The following is a 21,200-nucleotide window of genomic DNA, read 5'->3' as shown; positions in this document are numbered from 1 at the left end:
TCTCATCTTTGAATCTTATCTTAGATTTTTCCCCATAAACAGGGCAGAAGGCAGAGCCCATAGAAACGGAAAGTCAATAACAAAAACTTTACAATAATATGACAACGTAAAGAATAAGATGATGTTTGTCTAATTATACAAAACCAGCACCAAGGTGTCACTGAGTTTGTTGGTCCAGGCTCCTTTAAAGAAAGTCCTGCCACCGTCTATGTGATCTTGCAGCAACAGTCAGTGGTCTTGTTATACATGATGTATATAATATGAGAGGAGGCCGGCAAATGCTGCTACAGTCGGTGCAATCATCCAGTTCACCAATAATTCTTGGGGTCTGGGTGCATATCCTTGGCTGTGTCACAGATGATGACGATGGGTGATCCTGATGTGCCTTTGACGTAACCACTGAACTCTATGCGAACCTCTGCCTCTAGCCTCAGGTGTAAGCGCACCTGTGAGCGGAAATGTGCCGCACTTTCTGTCACTGAAGTAACGTGATGACGACAGGCGTCAAGTCCAGGTCACGTGAACCTTCCACCTGTAAACCTGTTGATTTGTGCCGCTTCCCAGAGTCGCCACTCGAGGATACGTTCAAATCTCTGCTGTTTATAATTTTATTTGTTATTTCGTGGCATCTCGCAGTAAATTCGGGTTCTATCGCAACATTTGTATACTCTATAGAAGCATTTTTTATGCTCTCCGACTGTGTGGACTTCGACCTCTGCGAGACACCTGCCTCAAACAAGGAAGTCTAGTTTGTTGACTGCGTCGCGGATGAAGTCAACGAGCGGTTAGTAAATGGGCCTAAATTGTCACGTTTAGCTGTTCTGAAAATATATTTCACCCTTAAAGCTCGTCGTGTAATTTTGGCTCGTGGACAGTGACTTCTAAACGCGATAAAGCTACTTCCGCCCTCTCCGGGACAAGGAGATCTCTTTGTTGACTGTAAAGAAGGTACGAGTCGATAAGATCATTTGAACCACATTCATCTCTTTTCTTTAAAAATGGCACTTCTTGTGTCCGTTTAGCAAACACTATTGCCTTTTTTGTCTTGTGCCTAATGGGCAGCATACAGTCACTCAGTCAAACACAGAGGGGCCGTGTGCTCACTGTAAAAAAAACTAAACCGACTTGGCGTGTTTTCTTTCTGTTTCAGATGAACCTTTCTTCGGAAGACATGGCTTCATTAACCGAAAATAATTCGTCTGCCCTGGATGCTTCAAAATCAGGCATGTCCAACATGACCATTATTGTATCAGGCAACGGAGCAATCATACAGAATGGGATGTTTTTAAACACAGTGGCTGCCCAGGTCCTTTCAGGGATATTCGTCTGGTCTGCCTTGCTAATAACTTGTCACCAGGTGAGTATGCACCATTTCACAAAAGGCTTTCATGTAAATCACTGTAAATACGTGAAAAGAACTAAAATCACTGCATTACAAAGCATCACACGCTCAAAGATGCAAATGCATAAAGAGTTCAGCTCACCATTTTAGTGTAACAGAAACAGATGTGCTGCACTTCCCTGTCCAGAGGACAGAAACAAATTATTCTATTCCTAAAGGCTTATTAGTGCACTGACTTCACTGTCCCTGCTTTTACTGTTTATTTGTTTTGGTTCTCACCCTGGCACTTTCTTATCTAATTTAAAGGTATTACTTTATTCCCATGCAAGCAAGTAATTTAGTCCCTAACTTGGTTGGACTTCCTCACTTGTTGTGAGTGTGAGCGTTGTTTTACTTTTTAGTTGTTGTTGACTACTAGATTAAAACTGACAAAAATACCCAAGCTTATTACAGGACAATGAATGCACAGTGAGCCCTCTCTGTATGGGTAAGAACATGGCCACGATGAATGAGTGGCTCACAACAGACTACCTTTACCCAGAAACCATTTTATCACTGCTGTAAAGAAGTGTTTCCGCATGTGTGGTTGATGTGCCCGCTGTGCTGAGATGATAGCTGATCATTATGTTTTTTTTTCACTCATAGTGAATGCTAAAGAGTGCTGTGCACCATCAGCAGGGAAACCAACTGATTTTTTTAAAATAACATATTCCACATTATAAAGGAAGAGGATTTTGTGCTCATGTTCACTGATCTTATAGCCTAAATACTGATTATGCACCCATCCAGAATCATTGGACTAAATGTATACAGTGTCATATTTATATTATGTAGTGTGATGAATGAAAGACACGTTATTTATTTAGATAAATAAGTTTGCGACATAGAGAGCATTAAAATGTTGCAATCAGTGATCCAAAAGCAATCTGTGTTTAGGGACTTGTGACACAGTATCGACCCAATTGGTTTTCTATCTTTTTAATATAGTACATGTTTGGCCAAACACTTACCAGCAAGACATCTTAATTGAACAAATAAACAACAAGTGTTCCACAGGGAGGATGCTGGCTTGTAACCGACATCCTTTGTGTAGCACAGGAGGGAATAAAACGGTCTGCAGGAGGAGTGTTGCAATGCTAGTGGTGTTTCATCTGACTCCGCTCCAGAGGATTGCTATAGACTCTTAAACTCACATTCTGAATACTAAACACATATCGACGATGGCCTTAGATCCTCTGCTATAATGTTTCCAGTGCATTTTGGAGTAGCAATCTGTGAAGTTTGTGTGTGTATGGTGGGCTTATTGGTCCCTTTGAAACGTGAAGCATTTGGGATTAAGAACATCAGACTGAATTTATGTCATGTTTTATGACTGTATTATGTGTTCCAGGAGGCATTCTCCTTTAGCTACCATGTATACTTTAGATTCAGTCCTGTTCTAGTTTATTTGTGTATTCATTTTTCCCTTATCCATACTGTGGGCTGAAGCCATTTTTCATCACACAACTACGATTTGCCTGCGGAGTCAGAAAGGATATATATTTCTGTGTTTTAAAGCAAATTTAGGGCATCATTCTACAGTCTGCTTCACTATATGTGAAATGATGGCCACTGTTTTCACAGTAATCAGCCTTTAATGTGTAGGCTGAAATGGGGATGTGCTGAGTAAAGTGCTATAAGTGAGATTTTTAGATCCATTCATGCCATTTTTTTGCATTCATGTGAAAAAAAAAAAAAAATTAAATTGGTAATAATTTTCTCAATTTCCTACAGCGCTGCAAAATGCTTTTAAACACACCCATTACCACGTACACTGAAGGGTTGTCACAAACACCAGTGCCGTCACCAGTCAAAGCACTCATCTTTTTGGCTTTGCATAAATTTGTGACAAAAATGACTGAAAATGATATATCTGAAGGATTTCTTTTTTATGCTCTACACAAGGTTAGAGTTCATTTAATGTAGAGAAAGTTCTGTGATCCACAGACTAGTTGTGTGCTTGTCTAAGGTGAAGTTGTAATTATTTTCTGTATCAGTTAATGTGGCAGTTATTTTTTTGAGTGACTGGATTTGTCAATTTGTCTTGATAAGATACCCCAAAATTATATTAAAAAAAATCTCATCACAGCTTTTCTAATGTTCAACAATGTTTGTTTTAAAGTCTTTAGTAACCTTTTAAATTGAAGCTATTCAGTTAACAATTTAAAAAGATCAAAAATAATGGACTAAATGGATTAATTCTTATATAGTGCCTTTCTACTCTCCCAGAGCACTCAAAGCACTTTATACAACATTCAACCATTCACAGAAGCACTTTCTATCCTTTAAGTGCTTTCTAGCTAACATTCACATACTGTATATTCATATTCCGATGGATGCATCAGAGAACAACTTGTGGTTAGTGCCTTGCCCAAGGATATTTGGCATGCAGACTGGGGGAGTTGGGGGAACAAACCATCACCCTTCCACTCCACCTAATGAGCTACAGCCAATCCAGAAATAACCACAAAAATAATCATACAAATATTGGAGGCGGTATGGTCAGAGTTGAAATAATGATGTTTTTATTTTTAGGCTAAATTGACTTGAGCTTGGTGGGATTAATTGGATTACCTCTCATATAGAGGTAGCTGACTGATGAGTCATAAGTGTCTGCGTTTACTGAGGAAATTTAAACTGCTAGTCCTTTTTTCTTCTTCAAATTGTCATTTTATGAAGAATGAATCTTGAGTTATTACCAGAAAATGTCGTCTCTCTTTATTCTTTAATAATCACTCTACTTTAAGAGGTCTTTGTGCTTGACTGCATCCATTTTCAGCAATAGTATAGCAATACTGAGGAGATAATTTGACTAATTTTTCAGTGAAATTTTATTTTTTAGCTGAAGAGACACTACTACAGATATAACTCTTCCATATTTCCCAACAGTTTTACTGTCGATTTGTTAATCTTGACAGTCTTAGCCACTGTGGTTACGTATTAGCGTTGCATTACCCAAGAGCTCTGAAAGGAAGAACCTTCCTCAGACTTTCCACTACTTATCTAACAGATATGTGTTTTATTTCCATTTTATTTATTTAAGAGCAGACCAGAAAATGCCAATCCCTTTCTTAACCATATTAACAGTAGTAATCAATAAATGTGACTCACTGGTGTAATAATTGTTCCGTGTTTATGTAAAGCTTTGTCTAAAAGCTAAAGGTCACTGATAAGAATGATAGCTGAATTGTCTGCCATATGGTGCATGTGTTAGTTTACGTGTCGTCAACCATGTTTATAGAGGCAACTGTGTGTGTATGTATGTGTATGCACATGTGTGTAAAAATAATAAGTTAAGACTTTTTACCAGTTTGTTAAAACAAAGTCCAGATAGCGAACATATACTTAAGTTGGAGCTCCTCAATGTAAGGTGTGGTTAGTAATCTAGTAGCAGGAATGTTCTGGGAGGGTGTGGGAGGGTGGATTATCTTTCTTTATTCTAGACAACATGCCTCTGTCCTTTTGTATTCCATTGTGGCAGTCAGAAGATAAAGTGCCGCAAGAAATAACACCATACAGATTAAAAAGAAAAAGATGACATGGTTGCACTCAGGAGTTTGATATGTCTGTGTTCACTCTTTGTGATATGTCTTGTCTGTTCTATAGAAACAAAAGGAACATTAGTTATTATCGGTATAAGAGTGTCTGATAAGCTTAAAGTTGACACTTACACATCACTAACTTCCTTTTTTAAGACATTTTCAAAAAGTGAGTTACAGTTTTATTAAGTTTGTTATCAGTATACATGACTTCTGACAAGAAGTATGGGAGCCCTATGGAATTAGCTGGTCATAAAATGTGACATGATTTTCAATAGCCGCTAAAAACCACGTACTTGTGGTTTTGTAGCCCAGAACTCACTTCTAGGTAGAGTACCCGCAGTACTAAATGGTCTCCACCTAGTGACAACCTCTCTAACTGGGCTCATTAGTAAATTTTAACTCTTGTTTTTTTTATGTAAATATAGTTGATGCTCATAAGTTTAGTAACTGTTTTGACCAAGAAATATCAATGGATGCTGTGTAGCAAATGGTTTGCTTTGCTTGTGGCTTTTTTTTCCCTTCTTTAGCTCCAATGCACACCTACAATTTTGTTTCATTGATTAGACTCCAACTTTGCAAGCTCCTCACTCCAATATGCTAATTTGGGTGTTATTATACGTCTTTAGACACTTTTTGGATGTTTAAATAATACATTTAAGCAAGAGAACCCTTTTTGCTTCAAATTGTTGGTAATTAATTACAGTAATTGTAAGGTTAGTTGGGCATTTTGTGTTTTTACTGTTGTCTAGGTAAAAAGTAACTTTGAAAATGGCACTACAAGCGCTTGTAAATTAAAATGGCTTTAGATAGACTTTTTCTAGTTACAAGATATTGAAAAAAAATATGTTAATTGAAAATCAAGAACCTTTACATCGCAGTTACTGAAGTTACAGTTGCGTGATAAAGTGTTTGCCCCTTCCTGATTTCCTAGTGTTTTGCATATGTGTCACACTTAAATGTTTCAGATCATTAAACAAATTTTATTTTACACAAAGATGGCCTGAATAAATACACAATGCAGTGTTTAAATGATGATTTCACTGATTAAGGGAGAAAAGTTATCCAAACCTACCTGGTCCTGTGTGAAATATGTCATTGCGCTTATGTTAAATTGTGAATTTACTGTGATTAACCACATTTTATGGAAAACTGAGTTCATTTTCACTAAACACACTCAGGCCTGATTACTGGAAGACTGTAAAAACAAGAAATCATTGAATAAAACCTTTCTGGCAAAGTTGAGCAGGCTAAAAGATCTCAAAAGCAACACATCATGCTGTGATCTAAAGAAAAACCTGAGAAACAAAGTCACTGACATCTATCAGTCTGTAAAGGGTTACAAAGCAATTTCTACGGCTTTGGAACTCCAGTGAACCATGGTGAGAGCCATTATCCACAAATGGAGAAAACTTGGAACAGTGATGAACCTTCCCAGAAATGACCAGCCTACTAAAATTGCTCCAAGAGCACATTGACAGCTCATCCAGGAGGTCACAGAATAACCCAGAACAGCATGAAAGAACCGCAGGCTTCACATGTCTCAGTTAAGGTCAGAGTTCATGATTCAACAACAAATAAGAGAATGGGCAAAAATGGCATCCATTGGAGAACTCCAAGGATATAACCACTGCTGAACAAAAAGAATGCGCAGGCTCATCTCACATCTGCCAAAAAACAAATGGATGATCCCAGAGATTTTGGGAAAATATTCTGTTCACTGACAAAGGTTTACATCTTTTGGAAGGTTTATCCTATTACATCTGGCGGAAAGTAACGCGGCATTTCAGAAAAGGAACGTCATACCAGAATTAAAAACATGAGTAGGTCAAAATTCCTCTGCAGTGTTGTCAAAGACTCATCAAACAGTTGTTGCTGCTGAGGGTGGTCAAACCAGTTATTAGGTTCAGAGGGCAATCCCTTTTTCTATGGCCATATAGGGTTGGATTTTTTTTTTCCACCTTAATAATAAACGCCTTGATTTAGAAAGTGTATTTTGTGTTTACCTTTTTTAATCTTTGTCTAATATTTAAATTTGTTTGATGATCTAAAACATTTAAATGTGATAACAAGCAAAAAAATAAAAAATCAGAAAGGGAGGGGGGGGGACTTTTTCTCACTACTATATATTAGTACTAACAGCCATTGTTTAGCTGCTTATTAAAGGCGTTATCATTATATTACCACAGAACCTGTGAACAAGTTTTTCTTATACAAAACAGACTCGTTTTAATCTGATATAAGTATAAACATTGGGTTTTGTTGTGTTCAATTGCTCCTATGATTATAAGTTTGACAAGACTGTATCAATTTAAATTTCAGTGATACAAACAGTTGGGATATAACCACCACCATATTTCCCAACTGCTTTATGTTGCAGCATTTTGCTGTGGATTTCTTAATCTTGATGGTACTAGACAGTACTTCCGTGGTGGCATTGCATTACGTCACCTTTAGAGCATCAAAAGGAACAATTACACTTAACATTTTTTCATAACATAAACACATAGTAAAACCCAGTCACTTTCTTAACTTTATTATCCATACTTCATTTTAAGTAGGTGCTTTGAACATGACTGTTTTACATGATTGTAAAACTATCCTGTCAGGTGATGATTTTTATATAAAGTCTAAAAACTACAGCTGAGTTGTCTGCCATGTGATATGTGTGTGTTGCCAGATACACTACATCCCATTTTAAATATAATTCAATTGAAACCAAGTCCAGTTACCGATCATAGTGTTAAGAGCTGTACAATGTAAGGTGTGGTCAGTAACTTTGTTTGGGGAGGTCATTAAAATGGGTGTTGGGTAATTTCTCTTTATTTTACACAACATGCTTCTAGTATTTCATTGTGGCAGACAGAACAGTCAGGGCAAGATACAATGTGGCGAGGAATACCATCCAGATTAAAAAGAAAATGGTGACATGGTTGCTCCTGGGAGCCTGGCATTTTAGTGTTTACACTCTTGTGGTTTATATTGTTTCTTCTCTGTAGAAAAATAGAATTAGAATAGAATAGAATTCAACTTTATTGTCATTGCACATGTCACAGGTACAGGGCAACGAAATGCAGTTTGCATCCATCCAGAAGTGCTTTAGCCATGATATACATATATTACAATATATATTAGCAATAATATAGATATGTAAGTATATTACAGAAAAAAAATGAATTAGTTATCACCCCTATGTTACCATTCTCCATTACAGATGTCTGATAAGCTGAAAAGCTTGATAAGTAACCATAAAGTAAAAACTTCAAAGTCCAAAGACATTAAACAATGGTGAGTTACAGTTTTATTAAGTTTATTATCAGTATGCAGTGATTAAAAAAATCTAAGCCTTATGGAGGCTGAATTGACTCTTGAAATACCTGGTCATAAAATGTGATATGATCTTCATCTCTGCTACTGATATACATAAACATATTGATTTTAAGCTAATAACATACTGACATTTAACATATAAAACTTGGTGTTTTGAATGATCTAAATCATACCAATAAATCATCTCCACTTAATAACAACCCTGTTGTAAATCCTTAACCCTTTTCATGTTTATGCTAAGTCTAGTGACTATTCTAATAAATATTAACAGATGTTGTTTGTGAGTAGCAAGTGGTTTGTTCGTCTCTGTTTTGTACTCTAGGTTTGCCAACTCCTCACTCCTTATGTGGATGTCATTAGCGTAGTTGTCTGCACACTTTCTAGTGTTCTATTAGTATTTAAATGATGGATTCAGTATATACAAAAGCTCTTTTTGGCCAGCATCTTCATTACAATTGATATATTTTTAACTTAAAGTTAAATTTAGAGTTAACAAATTGTTAAAGAATTTTTCAGTCAATTCAAAAGGTGAAAAGGAATAAATGTCAAACTGCATATTCTGTTCTTGATTTACATAGAAAGATAGATGGTTTTCTACTTTGTATTTGATTCATATGAATGTAAATATGTGTTTTCTTTGGCCAGGTAACAAGTCATTTTGACACTTCATAAATAATGAATTTAAAAAAAAAAACAATTATTTTCAAGTTGAGGTTGTAATACTCCTTATAACAGTTTTTCGTTGAACAATAAAGGCAGGTCTGAACCAATTTTCACATGTAGGCAGACATCACTTCTATAGTTATAGAAGTTATTGAATTCATAACCCTTTTTTGTGGTTCTGTATTCATGCTTGGCAATAAAAGGGTTATTTGTTTCCTAATTGTTCTCCTATGCTTTAACTATGTTTTCATTGCAGATCTATACACACCTTAGATCCTACACCGTCCCAAATGAGCAGCGCTACATCATCCGCATCCTGTTTATTGTGCCAGTTTATGCCTTTGATTCTTGGCTCAGCCTTCTTTTCATCAGCAACAACCAGTACTATGTCTACTTTGATTCTGTCCGAGACTGCTATGAAGGTAAGTATCACAAGAACCAGTACTGTGGGTGATGGTGTTCTTCATGGGCAGTCATTGTTACTTCCATGCCTTTGTTTTATATGGCTGCCAGGAGTAGAAACACAAGGAAGTAGCCAGACTAGTTTTTCACAGCAGTCGTTGTTCTCATGTGCATAGACCTCATTATTTCAGGTGTTACATTTCTAGGGTGAGTTGAATTTTTTTTGGTGAATTTGTTTTGTTCCCTGGTTTGCAGTGTTTCTGTCTTTCAGGAAAGGTAATTTATTTTGGTTTGATATTGAAAATCCTGCAGCAACTTTCAATATGCAAATCTAATTTACGGTAAACCCTGTTCTCTAGGTGGCAGTTAGGTAGAGTAGCCGCTTTCTACAGTGTACCTATAATTATGAATTGAAGTTTTGAGACTAAAGCACTTCACCGGTGGCAAAGGTGAATCATATGCAAAATGGATTACAAGTAATTTGAGAAAGAAGAAAAATAGGAAATGCATTATTCAAGCGATTAGTTTCCAGTTTGCAGGCCAATTTTGTGGCTGATTGATAGTGCGGTGCATCAGGAAGCAGGAAGACTGGAATACCACCAGCGGCTACGGCTAAAACATAATGAACCTTCTCTTGACTGGACACCATCTGCATTAGCTTCATTAATCCCTCTTTAAATAGCAACAAAGGATTAGGAAGGGATTTCCGAGACACAGAACCCTTAGAAGCTTCTTAATGTAAGGACTAAAACATTTATTGTTATAAAATGTAGGACTAATTATTTTTTATCATGTGAAAGTTTTTTCCTCTAAAATGATTTGACCTTTTTGGTGAAGTTAAACTTAAAGGTGATGGAAAATTATCCTACAGTTTAAATTATTCAGTGAAATGTGTTTGAAATTTGGTAAAAAGACAAATAACTCTTCCTTTTTTGTTACAGCTTTTGTCATTTACAATTTCCTGAGCCTGTCCTTTGAGTATTTGAGAGGAGAGAGTGCAATCATGTCAGAGATCCGAGGGAAGCCTATACAGTGAGTGCACTCAGTTCTATGTTACATGTACATGATGGAAAGCTTTTTAGTGTTAATGATTACGTTGACCTAGGAGTAATAAATACATTAGTTCACCTGGAACCAACTATAGTTGTTTTTTATGATCCCAAAAGGTCCAAAGTGCGTTTTCTACTCTTGAATTAGCATTTTGTTTGAACAGCACAGTGAAAGTGCTACCAATAAACTGCTGTGTTGTTCATAGGTCAGGCTTCTCTTTATCTCTCTGCTTTTACCCAGTCTTCATAAGCTGTGTTTATGGCTGACTCAGCCATAGGGCAGCTAGTCTGGGCCAGTTTCTCGAGTGTGTTCAGACTCTAATCTGATTTAGTATTTTAGTATTTAGTATTTATTTATTTATTGTCATTGTCAAGAACAATGAAATTGCGTTTGGGGCTTCCATACAACCCAAAAAAAAGAAGAAAATAATAAATACCCCTTAAAACCCAAGTGTACATATTTAACCCAGTGTGACTCCAATGCAATAAGACCATCCTTAGCAATAATGTTCGTAGAAATTCAGACAAAGACCTGAGAAACATGACAAAATACAACAATGCAACCCATTCAATATTATTGTACTGTGAGATATGATATCAGATATGATAGTTATCTATTTAAGAAAGAGGGGGGGGGGGGCAGGAGGGGGAAGAGAATAAAGATATGATGCACCAATGCAGACCAGTTCATTGCTATTAAGAAGTTGGATATGGTTATTGTCCGTGAGAGGGGGGCAGAGAGTTCAGGAGCCTCACAGCCTGTGGATACAGGCTGTTGGCCAGTCTGGATGTTCTGGCCTGTATAGACCTGTACCTTCTCCCTGAGGGCAGCAGATGGAAAAGGTGGCGCGCAGGGTGATGTTGGTCCCCTGTCCCCCTATAGGACAGAGGTGCAACAACTAGAGTCATGGTGCCACGACAATAACTTGGTCTTAAACACCAAAAAGACCAAGGAGATCATTGTAGATTTCCGGAAGAGGGGTCATAACAACCATCTGCCTCTCTTCATTGGCAGTGAGGCGGTGGAGAGGGTGAGCAGTTTTAAATTCTTGGGGGTAACTGTGACCGAGGACCTGTCCTGGGGCAACCATATCACCTCAGTTGCACGGAAGGCCCAACAGCGCCTCTACTACCTGAGGAGACTGATCTCTGTTAAATGATGGTATTTCTTGACAGAGCTGGTGGAGACAAGATGTATAATGCTTATCTTGTTTAAGGATCATTCACCCTTTAGGAATTCAATGGAAACTCTGATTTGAGCTTTGTGACATTATCAGAAGCAGCTATCAGAATATGGACACACTGCATATAAAGCTATAAATAAGATAAGATAAGATAAGATAGAACTTTATTAATCCCTCGGGTGGGTTCCTCTGGGAAATTCGACTTCCAAAAAAAGCACAGCAACGACCAAAGTTACAGTTACAGAACTGTTTTTATATATATATATATATATATATATATATATATATATATATATATATATATATATATATATATATATATATATATATATATATATATATATATATATATATATATATATATATATTTATATATATATATATATAAATAAATACAGAGACAAATATAAATAAAATATACAAAGGGGATAAATAGAATAAATAGGAATAAAAAATAAAAATACAAGTGAATTGCACATTTCAAGTATTGAGTCTATTGCACTGTTGACTATTTACAAAAAGTATTGCACAAGGTATTGTACAGTGAGGTGCAGAGGCACTGCAGCTTAGTTGTTCCCCCCTCCTTTGTCCTCCTGTTTCCCCTCCCTCTCCCCTCCAGAGAGGAGTTAAACAGTCTGATGGCGTGTGGGACAAAGGAGTTTTTAAGTCTGTTAGTTCTTGTCTTGGGGAGAAGCAACCTGTCACTGAACAGACTCTTCTGATTGTTTATGGCCGTGTGCAGAGGATGCCCAGCATTGTCCATAATGTCCATCAGTTTCTTTAATGTCCTTTTCTCTGCCACTGTCACAAATGGTTGCTGACCATGCTATAAAAGGAAAACATTGTCAGCAACAATACTCAGATAAGGTATGACATTTAAACGATCTTTAGTTTGGTTCCAATGGGCCCAAAGTCTGCCGAGAAAAAATCCCCAATACCATTACACCACCACCACCAGTTTGAAACATTGATACAAGCAGGTTGAATCGGTGCTTTCATGTTGTTTTCACCAACACCCCTACCGTCCGAAAGGTAGGAACTAAGATTCATCAGACCAGTTCTCATCTTCCAATTCTGGTGAAATTGCATCTTTGTTTCATGCTCTCCTCTGACAGCAGTGGCACCCGGTGTGTTCTTTTCCAGCAGTAGCCCATCTTCCTCAAGGTTACATGTGCTGTGCGTTCAGAGATAGCCTTGTGCATATCTTGGTTTTAACAAGTGGCTGTTTGAGTTGTTGTTGCCTTTTTCAACTTCAGGCAGTTGGGCCATTTTACCTGGCATCAACAAGACATTTTCACCCAGAGAATTGACATTTATTGGATATTTTCGTTTTTGGACCAGTCTCTGTAAATCGTAGAGATGCAGGAAAATCTCAGGAGATGGGCGATTTTTGAAATATTCAGTCCAGCTGCTGTTACCAACAACCATGCCAAGCTCAAATTCTCTTAAAGCACTACTCTTTACATTCTAATGATTGAATGGAGAAGAGAAGATGAATTTAAACAGGTTATCCTGTGCTTGTCTACATGCCTAAATGCATTGGATTGCTGCAACGCCATTGGTTGATTTAGATATTTGAGTTAAACAGTTGAAAAATTAAAAATAAAAATATTAAAAATAAAAAAGATATATACCTATATAGGTAGATATAGATATGTATAGATCCTCATGATCCAGGTGATACCTTCTAATGTGTTTTTCTGTCAAACCAATGATCCAAAGCCCAAATATACTCAGTTCACAGTAATCTAAAATATAGCCAGATAAAATGTAAAATCTCCACAAAAGCTTGAACAAATTGATGTCTTAAGTTTTTGTTTGAAAAATATCTTTTGTGTACTTTGCTTGATTTTGTTATCAGACATTTCAGTATTGACACAACTTAAAAACTCCTCATGTTCTGTTGACTTGACAGATCAAGTTGTCTGTATGGTACCTGCTGCCTCGTTGGAATGAGCTACTCCATTGGCTTTTTGAGATTCTGCAAACAGGTAAGCTTCAATCATGCTTTTATCTCTGCTCTAAACACTCTCCTTCGGGCCTCTGAAATAAACTCGCACGAAGTGAAAACAAGAATACATCCAAAAAAAAGAAAACGAAAACCCTTCACTGCGAGTTATTATTCACTTCAAGTCTTCAGACTGCTTAAAAATGACAGCTGTTATAATTGGCTCTGTGTTTTTTCAGAGGATAACATCCATTGGTTACAAAAAGGAAAACAAAAGCAATCGAGGCCAGGTGAAAGCAGTTTGATAATAAACACAGAGCGATGATATGAGCTGTCAGCGCAGTGCTTCATCCCAGTGTCTTGGGATGCTGCACAAGCTTCCAGTCTAACACTGATGGATATTAGAACTGTCTTCAAAAGAAAATGCATAAAATGAACATTTTTTAATAAGAAGCAAGTGATAAACACTCATTGTGCCCTGGCAGAAGTCCTCCATGAAATGTTTTAAAAGGAAAATCTTGCAATTTCTTTGAGGTAAAGCTATAAACAAGATAATTCTCTACGAGGGGGTAATTAAGACAAGACAAGAAGAAGATAGATCCAGATACTCCAGTATTTTTTTTGTAATTTGTTGTGTATCAGTGAAACGTAGGCCTAGAGAAAGGGCTTAATACTAAGCTTTCTATAAATCTAGCACCTTACAACTGATTAAATTCTGTTTTGCTTATGTAAACCAAAGCAAAGTCATTGACAGTTGCTCCAAACAAGCTTAAGTGGCTGCCATACATATTAATATATTTGAACTAAATCACTGAAGCACTTCATATCAATCACACAAAGCTGTGGTTCAGAATAAGAAAACACTGTTCTCTGTGAGTTTCTTTACAAGAAAGTACTTAAACTGGAAGAACGTGACATCTGATAGGCCTCGATCTACATTCACGGGTGTAACGAGCATTAAAATTCTTCGCACATTTTGAGAACGCGTCAGTTTGTGATTATAAGGGGGCTTAACAAATGAAATAGTGATATGAAAAAGCAGCCTGGAGTCATGGTGTTTCTTGAAGATAAGGTTAGAGGATAAGCTGCTCTTACATCCTAAACTGTTCGATGACATTTCAGTTTCAAGTCATTTATCTCATTGTCGGATGCTTTGGGGAATCATTTTTCTTGAAACTGAGCACAAGTGAAATCCCGTGGATGTGAATTGTGGCTGTTTTGCTTCCAAATAAACAAATAAGGTGCAGTAAAACATGGTATGACCGCAAAGTGTTGTAGTTTGATCATTTTAATAGGTTGCTGTACTTAATATTCTATCAAATGTGCAAATTTGTAATCACAAGTTGAATTAGGCTGACATGAAGTCGCCCTCTGTGAGCGAATCCTTCACCAAAGCTTATGCCTTGTTTTAGAATTTGAAATGTCTGGATCTGTTTGTAAAATGAAAGATTCTTCTTTTGCCCACTGTCCTCTTCTCAACCAAGTTTCATGAAACTCAGTTTAGTAGTTTTTTGTGTAATCCTGCTGACAGACAAACGAAAAGCTCTGAAAACATACCTCCATCTCAGCTCCTTGGCAGAGGAATAACATACATCTTCAGCTTTCCAGGGCTTTGAAGAGCTTCACAATATTTTTGTGTCCTCAGCTTTACTGTTTTGATTGTTTCTTATCGCACTTCTAGTGTGTAGTGTGAAATCTACATGGTTAACACCAAACAGCAAAGAGACTCACTGACTAGTTGTTAGTCAAGATGAAAAAACATGCAGAATTACAGTGTCCTCTTACATATGTATCATGCAGTGCACTCTCACATGTATCTGAGATTAGTATTTAAGTGTATGAAGACTGTGGATTGCTTGGACTGAATTAATTTGAACCAGAAACCATGGTTGACTGTTAATCCACTGCAAACTATGGCCATGTATTTTGTTTTCAATTTTAAGCATGGCAGGAAGTATCATGCAAATTACTTGCTTTGGGGATATTCGGGGTGACAAGCTTGCACTCGAATAGGCGTACGGTAAGTGAAAACTGCTGGTACTTGAGCTTCAAAGTAAATCGGTGTTCTAAACGATTATCGATGCCGTTTTGCCAAGCTGACCATCGTCACTGGAAATCCCTCAAGTTGAAAAGACCTGGTCTGTTGCTTTCAAGTGTAGCAGCAGTGATGGGAGTTTAGAGCAACCTCTTTCAAATTGGTTAGTTCTGGCTTCAATACACAACACAGAGAGTACCTGTCACTCTTGGGATGCATGCATGCATGCAGGTCTCAATTCGCTGCCTACTTTGTTGTTTCATCCACCTTCCATCCAGATCAGCATTAAAACATGTATCCTGTAGGTTAAATAAATAATATTTTACAATGATAAGGTGTTTTAAGTCTTTTAATAATTACAGCAATGATTTGTTGTATGAAATATGCCTGCTTGTTTTGTTGCTGAGAGCATCTGTCAGCTTGATTTAAGAGCAGTTAGCGTAGTTCAAAGACTGGATATGATAACTCTGCACAGAAACTGATGTTTAAAAACAATTTGTTGTTTTATGGGACGATGCTGCAGGACAGTTTCTTACCTTTGAGCAATTGCCCAGCAACCAGAAGAGATCCCAGGAAGTTGTTTCTCATAGCCAAAAAATGGTTCAGTGCATAACCCCTCATAAAACCATAAAACGGTTATTTGTCTTTTAACCTGTTTATTACCATGTCAGGAGATGGAATTGTGTTTTGTTTGTTTTTTTCCTTTCTTTTTTTCTTCAATTGTGTAAGCTCATACATTTATTAGCTGTACTAAATACAAACAATAACTGAATTGGTGTATACGACATATAATGTAAAAAATCATACCTTGTGAGGTGGGAAAATGGCTGGTGACGACATTAAAGGGATTGGGGATATAACAGACTGTTTTTGTCTGTCAGATGTGCAAACAGATTCTCACATCCTCCTTCATAGTTTCTTGATGTCTCATTCTGAATTACAATTTCTTCTTCAGGCGACTCTCCAGTTCTGTGTTGTCAAACCCATCATGGCAGTCATCACCATCATCCTGCAGGTCTTTGGCAAATATCACGATGGAGATTTTAAGTGAGCACCACCTCTCTTTGCATTTCCTTCTCCATGTATCATATGCTTCCTCATGATAGCCAGAAGGCTTGTTTGCTGTTTATGTGCATGGGAACAATTTGCAAATAGAGATAATTATATCACCTCTTCACAGCTGGCATGATGAAAATAGTTGAATTAAAAGTATTTATTTTAAGCTGAAACTGATGGATAGAAACTTCACATGTGCCCTGCTGCGTTTGTCCCAGTTGTGTCACATGTGTAGCCACACTCACAGCTTCATTGGCATTGTTGATAATGTGAAGTTATTGCTTTTTGCAACTTTCCCTGAAATGTAGTGTTTTGAAATGAAAGCCCTTCATTCTTTTCCTGTTATGCTTGGAGGAGAAGCATTGCTTCATTTCACATTTTTACTTTGTCTGTCAAAAGCTGGGGATAAATTGCAGACAGAAAGATTTAATTACAGCATACTTTAGTGCTTCACATGTGCCAATAAGGTTTTTAACAGAACAAGGAGAGTGTGATATATTCAATAAAATTAGCTTTAGCATATAATCAAAAGCTATAAAATCTGCAGGCCGTAAATTCTGCCCGACTTATTTTCAGGTGCTCTTCTGTGCCTCTTGATTCACCGTCTCTCTCTGAAGATTCAGCTGTGACAACACTTGTTTCACAACGAAGCACAGAGTTCAATGAGGGCTTTTTATAGAAGTATCCAATCAGCTTTATATCATCGCCCACTTTTTAGAAGTTTAAAGTTATTATTTCTTCATATACTTCAACAGGAAAAATGGCAGTCAGAAATAAGTGTCTTTCTTCACATCTTTCTTTAGGCTCTGCAGTAAGGCTATAATGATTCACAGATTGTTTACTTATACGCTTTCAGCCAACCGTGCACGGTATACTGCATGGGAGTAATTAGTGTAGTCACAGCTGAATCCTCAGAGAGGCTCTCTAGAATGCAAAAAGGGTAAAAAGGCAGGCTGACAATCAAAAATGTCTGTTTACTGGATGCATCCTAAAAATAAGAAGGCTGTGTATATATAAAAGTCTTAACCTCTTGTTCAAAGAAGAGGACAAAAAGATGCGATATGGCTGAAATGTCCTCAAATTTAAGCCACTTCTTCTCAGTCAGCTTGAAGAGCTGAAGAAGTCAAAACCCAAATAAGTAGACACTATCAAAAGAAATCCTATATATGTTTGCAAATTTACTATGCCGTTCTTCCAACTTTCTTTTCATGCAGTGTGAATGGAGGATACCTGTATATCACAATCATCTACAATATTTCAGTCAGCCTGGCCCTCTACGCTCTATTCCTTTTCTTCTTCGCAACAAGTGACCTGCTCAGACCGTACGAACCGGTGCTCAAGTTTCTCACAATTAAATCCGTCATCTTCTTATCCTTCTGGCAAGGTAAGCTCAGTGTGCGTGTCCCCTTTTTTTCTTTTCTTTGCCAGCCTATAGAATTATATAAATTGATTTAAAAATGTTGTCTTTTTGAAGGAATGGTCCTCGCCATCCTGGAGCGCTGTGGCGTCATTCCCAATGCACTTTTCATCGACGGACACGAGGTTGGCGCCGGTACTGTGGCGGCGGGCTGGCAGAACTTTATCATCTGCATTGAGATGTTCTTTGCTGCCATTGCCCTCAGATACGCCTTCACCTGCACTGTCTACCAGGAGAAAAAAAATGAAGTGCCAGGTGAGGGATGTCGTTTTTACAGAGAACAGAGGAAACAAACAACAAACAATTGATTGTTACCTCTTGTCCTCGCCTTGAAAATCTGTTGGCGTCTTCCCAGGCTAATTGCCCTTCTTCCCTAGAGAATAAGGAGTGACACTGGCCTGAAAGCCTGGGAAGTAAAAGTAATTGAATTGCCCTGTACCTCTTTAGACCAGCAACTTGGAGGAGTCACAATACCTCTGATTTAAGCGATATAGAAACTGAAATGTGTAGCTATAGATTTACACATTTGCACTTGAGTTAAATCTAGTGCAAACATGAACTATGTGACTGTTGGAGTTGCTGAGCATATAATTTGACTAATAAGTTAGAGAAAATTTGCCTTTGAGCAAACCAGAGGAAAATGAGGGGAAAGGCACTGTACTTTAAAAAGTGAGCGATGCTGCTTGCAAGAAAATTGCAAATAGAAGCTAAAAGATGTGTCTTCTGCCATTTTGCAATGTTTCCTGATATAGGAAATCCTACATTCCTTAAAATCCGTACTATACACAATTTCTGGAAATGCTGATGAAAAGGCATAGTTTCATTTAAACTTCTTTGAATTCAGAATTGAAATGTGGTCCACTTGGATAGAACAGTGTTTCTCTATAGAGTACCTCATTATTAGATTAGTTTTAAGTCACCCCGTTCAAGAATACAGCTGAACTTTGGGACAATAACATTCATATTTCCTCGGGTGTTGATATGTTATTTCAGAAGTTGCCACACCCCCTGGTTTACAGTTTCACCAAACCTTGGTCAGCCATGCCTAACTACCACACCTTACGCTTCTCGTTGCACACCTTTGTAAGCCTGAGCCAGTGACCCTGAAACCAAAATCTATGTGTTTTTTTTACCAGCCCCCCACCCCCTTTTTTATTTTTTATTGTTGTCTTACAATAAACAGACAGTACAAATTAAATATTTAGTCACTTGATGGCGACAAGCCCTATTTTTGGTCACTTAACCAGATCAAAAACCATTTTGTCTCTACAATGAAATCAATACAATGATCACACAATGTTGATTGCACAGATTAGTGGATTTTTGGATGTTTTGAACATTTAGAAGTACTAACAAATTATTAAAACTGGATCCCACCAATAACTGGAATTCATTATTAAGGGTTTATTAGTTTGTTGTTGTTTTTTAAGACATGAAATTACTTTTTGTGACCAATTGCTAGCATTGCAATTGGGACGTTTTGATAGACATTATTGTCAGTACATGAAAACTCTACTCCTTTTTAAATTTTCAGTGATTTAATAAAGTATTATGCCGTTATTTAAAAAAAAAAAAAAAAGTTCACTTCCTTCACATTTATTTGCATTCAGATGGCCAAATTGATCACTTTTGTGAAATTTTTAAAGCAATTATATTGCAGTCTCATTTTGTCTGATCGTTAATGTGCCCCTGTCCTCGTTCCTGCTTTTCTACAGAAATTCTCCCACCAATGCAGAGCATTTCCAGTGGTCTGAAGGAAACGATAAACCCGGGAGACATGGTGCAGGATGCCATCCACAACTTCTCTCCAGCCTATCAGCAGTACACCCAGCAATCCACACAGGAGGTGACCCTGCCCACCACAAATGGAAAAGTGGCCACAGGCAACAAGAGCTCCCGCAAGTCTGACAAAATCATGCTGATTACATCTGATGATGAGTACTAGGCATTTTTCCAGCAAGATCCAGGTGTTTGTGCCCTTCCCACCCCTGTTGCTGACCCCCTGGAGGAACAGCTTTATCTTATAGTGCATAAAGCTGGATTGAACCCAGGTGTTTAATTTTCAGTTTCCCAGTATTTCAGATGAGCTTCCTACTTCTGTCCTGTTTCAATGCTAATTTGACCACATGATGGATTACGTATTAAAATGAATAGCTTAATAGCCAGATATCTGATCTGAGTTCATATCAGCAGTAATAATTGCATGAAAACGACATGTCGCCTTCACTCTATCAGAGAAGACTGGAGCGCTGTGTTTTATTTAAATCAAGCTGCTGGATTTTCAGCTGTGTCGCCGATGCTGATTCTGTCATTATGTCACTGCTCGCGCTCTGGCCGTCTGAAGTGTGCTCCCTCTGATTCGTGTCAGCTTCAAAGAGGAGATGATTAATGTGTGACTCCAGGTGGGAAGCAGGGAAGCCAGCGATGGCTGGGAGTGGCACTTCATGGACCGTTTCCCGCATCTGCTTGTTTGAAGTATTTGCTGAGCATTCCTCAGCACGGTTTCCTGATAAATGGAAGGATTTGTTCAAAGACACATTAGTTTTGGAGCAGGCACTTCACAATGCTTTGTGTCTACCGTAGCAGGGATAAACTGGATAAACCTGCCTCCTACAGTGTGGGAGTTACATTATTCTCATTAATTTCCTCAGTGTGCTAAAGAGTGAAACTCAGTGCAACTAGACAGCAGTTTACTAGATTCGTTTTTCACAGTTCCTGCAGCGTTGTACTTTTAGTGGCGCTTTATTTTGTTTTTTTAGGCTGACATGTGGACATCACTATTTACATTATGATTCCATGTTCCAGGGATTGTGAAATCTGTACAGAATTTGATTAGTTCGATATGATATGTTCTGTTTGGAGTATAATTTTAAAGATCCTAATAATATTTATTGTGTGTATCTCAGGCCTAGATAAAACCAAAACCTGTGCTAGGAGAAAAAGACTTTTGCTCATTTCTTTTTTTCCCCCTTCAGCAAACATGAGAGTTGTTTTAAAACAGAGGCTAACAAATGCTTGTGAATTTTTATACCCTCTTGTGCCAATAATGCCTGTCTTTCTGGGAAAGCAGAAATTAATTTACATTTGGGTATAAAAACATTCAAAATTGTTTTATTCTTGTTTCTTAATCAGCCAAATAAAATAAGAGGTTTCCTTCTCTAACTCACATGTTTTTTGTTTTAATGAGAAAAAAGAC

General features: G+C 37.5%; 1 protein-coding gene across 4 annotated transcripts; it reads left to right on the top strand.

The window, feature by feature from the left end:
- Positions 1–509: 509 nt before the first annotated feature.
- Positions 510–21,166, top strand: tmem184a (transmembrane protein 184a). 4 transcript variants are annotated; one of them, XM_086289693.1, is made up of 10 exons: positions 510–784; positions 876–948; positions 1,151–1,357; positions 9,170–9,335; positions 10,257–10,347; positions 13,464–13,539; positions 16,487–16,578; positions 17,802–17,971; positions 18,062–18,259; positions 19,720–21,166. In XM_086289693.1, exons 3-10 carry the CDS (start codon positions 1,151–1,153, stop codon positions 19,947–19,949), a joined length of 1,230 nt encoding a protein of 409 aa, XP_086145819.1. In that variant the 5' UTR covers positions 510–784; positions 876–948; the 3' UTR covers positions 19,950–21,166. The 4 variants fall into 4 exon arrangements, with proteins under 4 accessions (XP_086145819.1, XP_086145820.1, XP_086145818.1 ...); XM_086289694.1 differs by lacking the exon at positions 876–948; XM_086289692.1 differs by having other exon boundaries at positions 510–948.
- Positions 21,167–21,200: the final 34 nt, after the last annotated feature.

The sequence above is a fragment of the Aulonocara sp. 'chitande type north' Nkhata Bay genome, linkage group LG4, assembly GCF_057382095.1.
Source record: "Aulonocara sp. 'chitande type north' Nkhata Bay isolate Kocher_YH1m ecotype deep benthic linkage group LG4, A_spYH_male_GT1.1, whole genome shotgun sequence".
Lineage (NCBI taxonomy): Eukaryota > Metazoa > Chordata > Actinopteri > Cichliformes > Cichlidae > Aulonocara > Aulonocara sp. 'chitande type north' Nkhata Bay.
Note: the sequence above shows the minus strand (reverse complement) of the source record. Positions and strands in the feature narration are given on the sequence as shown.